The sequence below is a fragment of the Malaclemys terrapin genome, chromosome 2, assembly GCF_027887155.1.
Source record: "Malaclemys terrapin pileata isolate rMalTer1 chromosome 2, rMalTer1.hap1, whole genome shotgun sequence".
NCBI lineage: Eukaryota > Metazoa > Chordata > Testudines > Emydidae > Malaclemys > Malaclemys terrapin.
In genome coordinates, this window is record NC_071506.1 from 73,289,329 (window position 1) to 73,302,078 (window position 12,750).

At 45.8% G+C, this 12,750-nt stretch overlaps 1 protein-coding gene across 4 annotated transcripts in view; it reads right to left on the minus strand.

The window, feature by feature from the left end:
* SPIDR (scaffold protein involved in DNA repair) overlaps window positions 1–2,705 on the minus strand; it is a 318,470-nt gene extending 315,765 nt beyond the window's left edge. For 2 of the 4 annotated variants that reach the window (XM_054017881.1, XM_054017879.1), the window contains exon 1: window positions 2,489–2,688. In XM_054017881.1, the coding sequence (XP_053873856.1) occupies window positions 2,489–2,503 (15 nt within the window). In that variant the 5' untranslated portion in view covers window positions 2,504–2,688. Of the gene's footprint in view, window positions 1–2,488 lie in introns of all 4 variants that reach the window. The other 2 variants (XR_008443798.1, XM_054017880.1) reach the window with 2 other exon arrangements.
* Window positions 2,706–12,750: the final 10,045 nt, after the last annotated feature.

Here is a 12,750-nt window from a genome sequence, read left to right on the forward strand (position 1 = left end):
ATTGTAACTTTAATAAAATTAATAAAACAGACTAGACCTGGTACTTATAAATGTATGTGTGGTCACTATCCTCAGTCTTTATGTGTTCCTAGCAGGGGTGGCTCTATGTTTTTTGCCGCCCCAAGCACGGCAGTCAGGCAGGCCTTCAGCAGCATGCCTGCGGGCGGTCCACCAGTCTCAAGCCTTTGGCGTACCCGCCGCCGAAGCGCCGCCGAAGCCACAGGACCAACGGACCTCCCGCAGGCATGCCGCCGAAGGCTGCCTGACTGCCGCCCTCACAGCGACCGGCATGCTCCCTACCATGGTTGCCGCCCCAGGCACGCGCTTGGAGCGCTGGTGCCTGGAGCTGCCCCTGGTTCCTAGTGTCTCTAAATCTGAAGGAGGTAGCAGAGGTGACTTTCACTCTGTTGAGCTTGATGCTGTAGCCACCAGAGTTGAACCCACGATGGTGTAATATAGCATTACTAAATTCACTTTAAATAAAATTTAAGGGTACATTACCAACCTCCTACTTTGTTGACATCAAAACTGGACACAACATCCAAACAGAAATCACGCCAATGCCAATACAGAGAAAATATACTCTTTCTAGGCCTACTTAATATTATCCTATTAATACATCCAAGAATTGCATTAACCCTCTTGGCCACAACCAGAGAGAGAGGCTGGAAATGTGAAGAACTATATTAAAATTCCAGAAGAGAGACCTATAGCTGGAGAGTTTTTTGCAAGGTTTTAGCTTCCTGATGAATGATATTCTGTCCTGTAAGAATTTTTTTTTCTATGGATTCCAATAAAAGAAAAGAAAATCCAGTCAGGTGGTTAGTGAGCACTGCAGTTTTCTAGACCTAAACATGGGAACAGTCAGCTTCCACACAGAGGGCCAGGGAAATGTTACAAGACTTGTTTATTATGATGGGGAAAAGTATTAACCTGGACACCTATGCGGGGTTGGGGGAGGACAGGGGAAGACTGTCTGCTATTTGGACGTGATCATTAAGTACCTCTGAAAGGAACATATAGTACAGCAGTTCTCAAACTGTGGATCAGGATCCCAAAGTGGGTCACAACCACATTTTAATGGGGTCACCAGGCCTGACTTAGACTTGCTGGGGCTTGGGGCTGAAACCTGAGGGATTCAGCCATGGGTGGCAGGGTTCACGTTACAGGCACCTGGCTGGGATTGAAGACCTTAGGCTTTGGCTTTGACCCCTTCCCCACCCAGGGCAGTGGGGCTTGAGCTTTGGCTCCTGCACCCGGGGCAGTGGGAATTAGGTGGACTCAGGCTTCGGTCCCCCCTCCTGTGGTCTTGTAGTAATTTTTGTTGTCAGAAGGGGGTTGCGGTGCAATGAAGTTTGAGAACCCCTGATATAGTAGAACCATCATTTTCAGGCAAAATGCTGTTACACTTTGGCTATGCCAGGGGTTCTCAAGCTGGGGGTTGGGACCCCTCAGGGGGTCATGAGGTATTACATGGAGGGTCACAAGCTGTCAACCTCCACCCCAAACCTCACTTTGCCTCCAGCATTTATAATGGTGTTAAAGTGTTTTTAATTTATAAGGGGGTGTGGGGGGAGTCACACTCAGAGACTTGTTATGTGAAAGGGGTCACCAGTAAAAAAATTTGAGAGCCACTGGGCTATGCCAAGGGCATTAGCAGCATATTGGGACAGCCGGTCAGTTGTTTTCCAATTCCGCAAACACTTCTGCATGTGCTTAACTTTAGGCCCACACACAGACACCATCTGAAGCTGAAGTTAAAGTTAAGCACGTGCACATTTGCACAAGTAAGGGGTCTGTTAGTGATAATGCCATGCTCAGAATTCAGGGGGCCATGGCTCCAAGCTCTCTTGTAAAACCACTCTACAAGTTATCAGAGGTTAACAGTAAGCACGGGCACTGCAAATGCCAAAGAGATGCCCACAACAGCTAGGGTTCTTCACTTTTGTCCACCATCCCTCTCTAAGGACAAATATGCTGCAGTCCCCACAGCAGGCAGCTAACACAGTAATAGCCAGCTCTTGCCTACAGCTTTTCTTCTGTAGATCTCAAAATGCTTTACAAAGGACATCAGCATCTTTATCCCCATATTACAAATTGGGAAACTGACAGGCGTGCATGCCCTGTGTATAAGAAGTTCAAATAGCAAACAATGCTTTCTCTTCTCTTCCTCTGGAGGGGGGTCCACGCTGAGCTGCCCATGCAATTTAGCTCCCCCTGGATCTTTAATATTTGTATTTCACCAGCCCCGTACACCCTGTGCACCGAAGCTCCCTTATGTACCTACGGGCCCCCTATACAACAAACCAATAACGGTACCGAATCAGGCCCACTGTGCTAGGCGCTGTACAAACGGAAGCTAACATAGCCCTGGCGCCAGATCACTGCGAGACTGACTCCAGTCCTCCCTCGCCCTCCCTCAGGGCCCCGGCACGGAGGCCCCGCGGCCGCCCCGCACAACTCGCGCTCTCACGCCGGCCGGTAGTACCTTCCTACTAGGCATAGCTCCCCCGGCTCCTTACGCTGCAAAAACCGCTCCCTTGCCACGTGACAGGGAAGCCCCGGAAGGGGGCGCGGGGAGCCCGAACTCCAGTCCCCGGGCTGAAGGCGGGGCTTGCGCCTTTCCTACCACGCCCCCTCCTTTCCAGTTTGGCGCCGCGACACAACGGCTTCTGATTGGATAGGCGTGCCGGGATACGCGTGACGTAATAAAGGAGGCATTCGCAGTTTTACGTTTGACAGTCCGCTGCGGAAACCGAGCGACCAGAGATCGGTCGTGCCTTTTACCCTCTTACTTAGTTTGCGCATGCGCACTTTGCGCACGGTGCGCGGTTGTTGGCGTAGGGGAGGGGGTCTGCTCGCCCTGCCCAGGCGGTGCTGTGGCAGAGGCAAAGGACACCGCAGCGAGGCGGGGGGGCGGCACATCGCGCAGGGACCGGGCCTGTACTGCCCCCTACAGGCCGTTGGCGCCGGGCTCCTCCGCGCCGCCCCTGCCCCTGCCCCGCGGGAGCGGGTAGAGCCCCAGTTTCTGGCGCCCGGCCGGTGTATCAGCACAAACTGCTCTCGCTCCCGTTTCCGCACCCAGTTGCAAAAGGGGAGGGTTGTGTTTCGTGCAGATACACCGGCCGCTCGCTTTATTTCTTACAGGGTTAAATAATCTGTTGGGCACCTGGGTTTTGCAGCTCCTGCCTAACCCAAGGCCACGCCCCGTGCGGCCCGCAGAGCGGCTGGGCCGGTGAGCCTGACCGCAGTCACAGGATCGCTTGGCTTGGCTGAGTTTTACGGGAGATCTGTTTCCAAAACCAGATTTTTGCAAAAGGAAGTGATTATATGATTGTGATGGAACGTACCTGTGTTCACACCCTACACGCTATTGTAATTTTTGTACAAGGTATCTCTTGGGAGGGATCATTTAAAAGCTCATAACTTGCTGATCAATAATAGCATGGCAAAATGCATGTAGCAGTGTTATAGGTGAAGCTATAAACATAGGCTGAGATCATGATAAAAATATGTTTTTCAGAGATGTAGGGAGAGTGGCCAGATCAATTCCTCAGAAACCAAGGGCAGGCTGATGACTACTACCTAGTAAGTGGCTCTTGTTTTCCATCTTAATAAAGAAACAGCATGGAGTTCCCTTCCACACAGACTCCCTGTCACCTTGCTCCCAGTTGGCAATGCTTCTCAGAGGGGGGATAGGACTATAAAAATAAGGGACAGACTCCCCAAGAAACCCCTCTCTCGGCCCACTCTGAAACCTGTAGCTGAAAGGACAAAGGACTGGGAGAGGGGTCTTGACCTAAGAAACTTGGTCAGTAACACTGCTGAAAGCATGCAGTGAGAAAACTTTAACATAGTTAAATTAGGCACCTGTTGAGTTTTATCTTTATTTTTCTTTTAACCATTTCTGATTTTATGCCTCACTACTTGTATTTACTTAATCTGAATCTTTGTAGTTAATAAACTTGTTTTATCTAATCCAGTGTGTTTAAATTGAAGTGTCTGGGAAACTCCATGTTGAGTGGCAAGTTGTATCTGCATATTCTTCCTTTTAAAGGACTGACAGACCTTATACAACTTGTATTGTCCAGGAGAGGCTTAGGCACTACAGTAGCTGCTCATTAGTCTGGCTTGTACCCTGGTATGTCACAGTTTTATTGAACTTTGATCAGGTTTGTTGCCATCCATTTCCTAGTGCAGAAGTGTCCATGTGACATCACACCAACTATTGTCTTAAGAACTAATTTGTTGACAGTAGAAAGGTCATGCAGAACGAATTGTCTGTCTCTTTGGAGTGATCCCACTTTAGGTTAAGGCACGCTAATGGGATACTATTGAGGAATGCTACTACCAGAACTCTGTTTCCTGTAGAGATAGAGAACTTCAGTCTCTATAAAAGTATGTCTACAGGGCAAGTGGGGAGTGTGATTGCAGCACATGTAGACATATATTATTAAAGCTAGTTTATGTAAGAACAGCAATACTAGTTCAGACCAATGGTCTGTCTAGCCCAGTATCCTGTCTGCTGACAGAAGCATCAAAGGGAATGAACAGAACAAGGCAATTATCAAGTGATCCATCCCATCTTGTCCAGGTCCAGCATCTGGCACTCAGAAGCTTAGTGACACCCAGCCCATGGGATTGCTTCCCTGACCATCTTGGCTAATAGCTATTGATGGACCAATCCTCCATGAATTTCTTTTTAGTTGTTTTTTTGTTTATTTGTTTTTAAACCCACTTATAGGTTTGGCCTTCACTACATTCCTTGGCAACGAGTTCCACAAGGTGACTGTGCATTTGTGTGTTTTAAACCTGCTGTCTATTAATTTCATTGGTGACCTCTGATTCTTGGATTATATGAAGTGGTAAACAACGCTTCTTTATTCACTTTCTCCCACACCAGTCATGATGTTATAGACCTCTATTATCTCCCCCCCTTAATCATCTCTCTTCCAAGCTGAACTGTTCCAGTCTTTTTAATCTCTCCTCAGATGGAAGCAGTTTCACAACCTTAATCATTTTTGTTGCCCATGCCTATACCTTTTCCATTTCTATTTTTTTTTTAAATGGGGTGACCAGAACTGCACCCAGTACTCAAGGTGTGCGCATTGTCGCATTTATAGTGGCATGATAATTACTGTCTCATTATGTATCCCTTTCCTAATAGTTCCTTACATTGTTAGCTTTTTTGACTGCCACTACACATTGAGCAGATGTTTTCAGAAAGACATCAACAATGATGATTGTTAGATCCCATCATTTTTTATGTATACATAGCTCAGGTACCGATAGCAGTCAAGCCATAACAGCACAGACTATAATTATGCAGGGTCCCTGCTTCTACTTGGGTGGCTGGTCAGTGTTGCCACTGCTTCAGTCCAATTGCATTCCCCAGGTGCAGTGTACACCTAGCCTAAGGCTCTGAATCCTGCCTCTTTCGCAATCTCTAGCTTAAGAAAACATACAGGGACTAAGTATTGATGCCTATTGCCAAAAGAATATGAATAAAGTAAGTACTATCGCTAAACACTGACACATGCAAGGAGCTTTATATAAAGTGTTGGCTGTTAACCAAACTTTTTGCCATCAGCATAGCTCCTGTGCTTTCAGTCCTGTCTTTAAACTAAGGCCAAAGGATGACCATGTAACTTTACAGAAATGACTGTCCCTTTTCTATAATCAGGGACTTCAACTACGTTAGTTCCATGAGGTAATCTTTCACATGGTAGCAGCAACTCTTAATGCCAGCCAACATAAACATGAGAAAACAAGTCTATTTGGAAATATTTTTAAAGAAAACAAATGGAAGCAGCAATGAAGGCAGGAACATCTGGGTTACTTTCTTTCCTCTGCCATTGATTTTGCTGTGTAACCTTAGGAAAAATCACTTAGCTGCTCAGTCCCACTGTCTTCCTCTGTAAACAGGAATAATAGTTCTTCCTACCTTGCAAAGGTGTTGTGGCTTAATTCATTAGTGTTTGTAAAGCACTTTAAGACATTCTGATGGAGGGAACTATTCAAGTGCAAAAGTGTATCATTATTAAAGTCTATACACCATATTTATGCTAACTGTTTGGAGATTGTAGTCATAATCTTTGGACTCTGTCCCAGGTAAATTAGGACAGCCAGTCATCTTGCCTTCTAGTTGTTTTATCTACTACAGATCACCCTGCAGTCAGCATCCTTTCAACAGTCCCTAAAATAGCTATTACTAATTCAAATAGATTTTGTGGGCAAGCAGATACAGTCATCCACAGCTCTTATTCCCTCTCATAGGTGCTGACTCCATGCGTACACTGTTGGGGGCTTATTCCTTCACCCGCTCACTCCCCTGGTCCTTCTCGCATGAACAGAGAGCAACAATACCTGAAGTCCAAAGGTGCAAACAATTTGATGTTTATTGGGGTGAACTTCCAGCAAGCATGATTCCAGTTTCCTTCCTCAGTGTCCCCCTTCCCAGCTCTGACACCACAGACTCTTGCCTGTGTCCCTGTTCCCATTCCCTGTTCCCATCCCCCCACCTTAGCGAAACATGATTCCAATTCCCCCACCCCCATTCCCTGTTCCCATTCCCCCCCCTTACCTCCTGATTGACTGCAAACTATATAGTAAAACTTGAGTTCTGCTTAGCTATACCTTAACCAATCATTTTACTGAATTTTAACTAACCAATCCTAACATACTGTAACATGGTTATTTAACCAATTATATCCACCACCTTAATTGGTTTACACCCAACAAAATTAATTATACAGTAGACAGAAACAATCACAGAACCAGACAGAGATTATACAGACAAACAATAAGGAAGTGGAGACTACAGTGATAGAACAATACAGACATGAGGATTTCACATCCCAGCTATTGATAAGTGAGTTCTTGCCAGTCAGGGTGCTATCACACTAAGTTTCCTTTTACATCTTCTAGGCTCTTCCCTTTCTCTGGAGGTGATAGGAATATCAGGACAGGATTGTATTCCTAACAGCCCAATAGTACCTTATTTCAATTTGACTAGTTTGGAATGTGAGGCTGTGACCATACACTTCCCAGTTTATGGCTGGCCTCTGCTGCTTAGCCGAAGGCCTTAGCCCAAGAACCAGGCCTCAGACTGTCACAGTAAGAGAAGGCCCTTACACAGACAGACAGTGATTTTGATTCTCTCTTTTATACCTCTATAACAATCTAAGTGATAAGAATGCACCTAAATTCTTAAAGTATAGGCCTTTAGAGACAGGCCTGAATATCTATATCCTAACATATTCCAGGGCTGGAACACCCATGGAAAAAAAAAGTAGTGGGTGCTCAGCACCCAGTGGCAGACCCACAGATCAGCTCCTCTTCCCCGCACCTCCCCAGCACCACCCACCTAGGCCCCGCCAATCAGCTCTTCCCCTCCCTCCCAGCACCTCCCGCCTACCTGATCAGCTGTTCAGCAGCATGCAGGAGAGGTAAAGGGAAGAGCAGAGGCAGAGCAGGGGGTCGGCACGGAATGGGGATCCAGCACACCCCTAGGAAAAGGCAAAGTCGGCACCTCTGTCCCCTCTTGATGTGTTGTTCATAACAGTAAAATTCATAATGTTCTCACACTTCTGTAATCCAGCAGCACTTCCCTTCCATATAGGGAATCTGCAGATTGATATATAACTGAGAGCGTTTGTCAGAGTGATCTGCTTTGATACACAAAAAAGTATTGTTACTGCATTGTAGAGCTGCATTCAACTATGCCCGCTGATACTAGGCTTCAGGAAAACGTTTGTTTTTTCAAACAAACAATGGGAAAGGTCATCCCCCAGCTCCATGCATAGAGGGAACCTTACACTGAGCTCTTACCCTTCTGTGCCGAAGAAACCTAGCAACAGGGGAGGGTCTCGGAGTCTGGGCTCCAGCTGGAGCCCGAACACCTACTGCTCTTTTCAGCCCCATAAGCCCAAATCAATTGACCCAGGCTCTGAGATTCAGTGCCATGGAGTTTTCTTTGCAGTATAGACACACCCAAAGAGACCCTATGTGAGTACAGAGACCCTGGGGGGTTAGGGGAAGAAGGCTGCAGTATGTGCAAAGAACATCACAATCACAATGTCCCACCTCCTGTACTATAGAGATTCTTCAAAAAGAAATAAGTATGAATCTGAATTCTCTTTTCTACTGATCTTCTCCTCCAATGGTCCCAGGGCAGTCACACTTACAGGGAACTTTCCTCCCCTACAACTGCACCCCCGATAGCAGTTTTACTTCAAGAGGGTAATCCAGGCCAATGCCTTCTTTCTGTTTGTTTTATGTATTTAATTTTGTTAATATTATAAGCAATAAAATCCAAGTAATGTCATATGTAGAACATCTGCTAAAACAAAAAACAAACAAAAAAACAAAAAACAGAAGAGGAGAGAGTATATTAGACCATAAGAGGAACTTATTAGAAAAAAAATCCCACATGTTCAAAACAAAAGGCCTTGTTGCTTTTAAAGTAAATTAATGTTGCTATAGAGCAGTGTTTCCCAAACTTGGGATGCCGCTTGTGTAGGGAAAGCCCCTGGCAGGCCGGGCCGGTTTGTTTACCTGGCCCATCCACAGGTCCGGCCGATCGCAGCTCCCACTGGCTGCGGTTCGCTGCTCCAGGCCAATGGGAGCTTCTGGAAGCGGCGGCCAGTACGTCCCTCGCCCGCGCCGCTTTCCACAGCTCCCATTGGCCTGGAGCAGCGAACCGCTGTCAGTGGGAGCCGCGATCGGCCGGACCTGCGGACGGGCAGGTAAATAAACCGGCCCGGGCCACCAGGGGCTTTCCCTACACAAGCGGCATCCCAAGTTTGGGAAACACTGCTATAGAGGAATGGAGAAGGAATGGTATGTCTGGCAGCCTCACAGAGCTCTTTAAAAAGGTTTCTAACATTGGAACTTTTTTTTTGCAAGTTCACTAGGAAGCTCATTAAAAATAAACATTCTTAAGTTCAGTTTGGAAGGCCATCATTAATGTGATTAGCCACAATATTTTGTAGGAAACAAAGAACATGCTACATTTAATTACATACACCTATCCATGCATATCCTGGTCTAGATGGCATTTCATGTCTGCTGTTTACCTGATTTACCTGAAATAATAGCTTCATCATATGTTCAAGATCAGAGATGAGACAAAATAAAGGGCACCTGCCACTGCACAGTGAAAATTATATATATTTCACATTTTGTATTTTAACTGATATTTTTAAGGGAAACACAAATTAAAATGTAAATTCCTGTTAGCAAAAAAAACCCATGTCTTTAGTGGAGTTCATAGGGAATAGCAATTAATTTTCCATGATGCGCTAAGTGAATAATACTTTGCAATCCATATGTAAATAGTACATGACTTGTGAGGAAACGACTAATTACTTTATATAAAAAATAAATGTTGAGAAGGGGTCAAACTATTCAGACTGAATTTGTTACTACGGACTGAACAAATTTGTATCTGATTCAAATGTAGTTTAGGGATTCAGTTTTACATGCTTCTAAAGTTATAGCTCTTAAATGTTTCCAAAATATAAGAACTGACACTTTGTACTGAGTACCAGACCTTTACTAAATGGAGTAAGTATTATAAATAATTTATATTGAAATTATTAAATTGTGATTACAACAAAAATATATTTAATAGAGTATATTCCATACGAGATATCAAAATATTTTTGAATTACTTTTAAAGGATCTGCACATTTAGCAAAGGATTTTGTCGTTTTTTGCCTCAGTAAAGATTGAAGCGTTGCAAAACTCCAAGTAATTTCAGTGGAAGGATGTTCAGTACCCAAGGAAAAAAAATAATGATTAGGACTTCAGAATTTGTCCCGCAGTATTAGTGACAGTTGGATGTTTATGACTATTTCTTGCAATGGATGTCCCTGAAGCAGTACATTTGTGTTGCAGTCTTTGTTCTTTGAGTAATTGCACAAGTACATTCCACTCTTGTTGTGTGCTTGCCCTGAGTACAGTTGTCAGAAATTTTTCCCTCTGTGGTAGCCTCTGGGGCAGTTCAAGCACCCTCTCTTGCCGCACACCACTGTGTGCACGTATAAAGGATAAAGCTGCCCCAATTCCCCACAGTTCCTTCTTACTGATGATTGTTAAAAATCAGTTTGACTTGCTTCAGCAAGTTCTCTATGCATCTAGTTGTATATAGTTACCTGTTTGAGTAGTTTTTAATGCTAGTTAATAGGTAAGTTTTTTGTATAGTAAAAGTTAGTTTCTCAGTTCCCCAATGTTGGGATTCAATTTGTTGGTACTGAGGAATGCCTCTGTCACTGCATTTCAAGCCCTTGGGCATGCGGGGCTCAGGCTAAACAGCCCCTTAATTGCAGTGTAGATATTCAGGCTCTGCCTGGAGTCCAGGCTCTAGGACCCTGTGAGGTGGAAGGGTCCCAGAACTCGGCCCAATGTCTACACTGCAGTTTCTTTTGATGGAGGCTGCTCTGAGATTACCTTCAGAGCTTTCTCAGTCAGGAAGGGTACCCAGCACTCTGGCTTCTGTGAGAAATGCCTGTCTGATGTTGTCTGAGTCCCAGCACCATTGTTCCTCCCCAGCACCCAGGAAGAAACAAGGCTAACAACAACACTTCAGGGAGTGGCAGATCACTGGTCCCCAAGTCTGCCAAGCAAGAACACAAAGGGTCTAGAAGAGTGCATGCAAAAATCAAAGCACTCTTCCATTCATTCATTGGCTAATATGGCACCATTGACTCCAGTGCCAGGGCAGGGAGAAGTCAAGTCTGCGGGCCCAAAGTGGTGCCGTCATCAACTGCAGCACTGTCTTCATCTCACACACCAGTGAAAGAGTATTCCAGAGGCATCTGCAGCAGCAAGGAACTTGTTGAGTTAATTCATGCCAGTGTCTCCAGTGGTGCAGGAGATTGCTCCTACAGTACTAGTAGAACACAGGGCACCAGCCTCCTCAGTGCAGCACCCAATACCTTCTCAGCTTCCGATGTCCCAGAGTTCTCATTGGCCAATACCATCCAGAGGACAACCATCAATGAATTGGTTTCTCTTAATCTTCTCCAGACTCTTAGTACCAGTCTCCACACTTCTCTGTGATCAGGAGAAGGTGATTATTCTTCTTCTGAATCGGAGGTTGGTTATTATGTTTCCCAGCCACAGTGCTTGCCCCTCCTAGACCTTACCACCTACATCAGAATATTCCTGCAAGAAGAAACTGAGGAGAGTTGGGGCAGCCTCGCCCATATACCTGCATGCAGAGGCGCATGGCAGTTGAGGGTGCTCCAGCTCCCCTGAAAGGTACCACTGAGATTTCCAACTACTGTGCTCGGGGCGAGTGCACACTAAGAGTGGAATGCAGATGTGGAACACATCTCAAAGAACAACGATTAAAGAATAGGTTATTAACGATTTTTTACCTGCTGGGCAATTCGTAACTTTTTGGGGTGTCTGGGGGAGTAACATGCAAAGTTAGGTGATCAAAGGAGGAGAATTATGACGTTTTAACACCATAAATGTCATGCCACCACCACAATAAATTTAACGTGATAGCTTGAAGATATGATAGCTGGCTCTGAAGAATTGAGACTGGTTGTGGACATGGACAATAAACATAAAGTGCCAGATTTTGGTAAGCTGCATTAATATTTATACCTTCATCAGAAGAACATTTTAATGTCTGCTTTTCTCTTTTAAACCATAACTAGTATTTGAATGAAGCTACATAGTGTCTTTGGAACTGCTCCACTTTCTCTGTTTAAGTCATATGGCAACTGTTTGTGCAAGAGAACCCCATGCTGCTCCTGGTCTGGCCAGCAGAGGGTAGCTTTGTACAGCACAGAGGACTTTCCAATGCATACCACACTAGTAGTACAAGCTAGGAATCACATAGTGTTGCCAGGCTCTGCACATTTTATGGTGGCTGACATTTTCATATTTGCTTTTTCCTTTGTATTCAGTGCTAATAGTGGAGGGAGTCACACGCTTGTTGATTTTTTAGGCTGAGCTTGTTGCGCACAAGGGGTCCTTGCATTCCTCCATTGTTCCCCACCCTGTGGGCCACTCTCCCATTCCCCTTTATTTCAGGGACTCATTGCAACCCCCACCCCCGTCATGCCAGGGCCTTTGTGTGCCGCACTCATTTCCCTCTGTACCATGATCCCCCATCTCCCCTCCTGCCAGGAGAATCTTTGTGCCCCCTATTATACCCTCCATGACAGGGGCTCTGTGCACACCCCCACCCAACCCCACACCTTCCTTCCCTCAGTGGCCCCCACACCAGGGTCCTCCATGGCCCCACTGCCAGCAATTCCCTGTGATCCCTCCCATTTTCTCGCCATGCCAGGATCCCCCATTCTTCTCCCTATGCTAGGGATTCTGTGCATTCCTTCTCCACTTATGCCAGGGTCCTCCATTCTTCCCCTGCCAAGGACCACCAGAGTGTGTTGTAGCAGTGGGGACAATGGCCGAGCTTCACCTCAACCAGGATCCCTTAGCTAGGCTTTAGAGTGACATAAGCTGTAAATTGAGGAAGACTGAGGGGGAGAACTGCAGCTGGAAAAAAGGAGTCTGGGGCTGAAGGAGAAATGACGTGCTGACCAGGACAAATAAACGCCAACCCAAACAGGAGGAGAGGGACACGCTATGCCAACCAGGCCAGGAGGAGAAGGATAAGCAACATCATGAAACAGACGCAGCATGAGCTGGGGAACCAGAGGCCAAATGAATCAGTAGGTGGGGATAACCCACAAGAAGCCAGTTCTGTGTGGGGCCCAGGTGCTACAT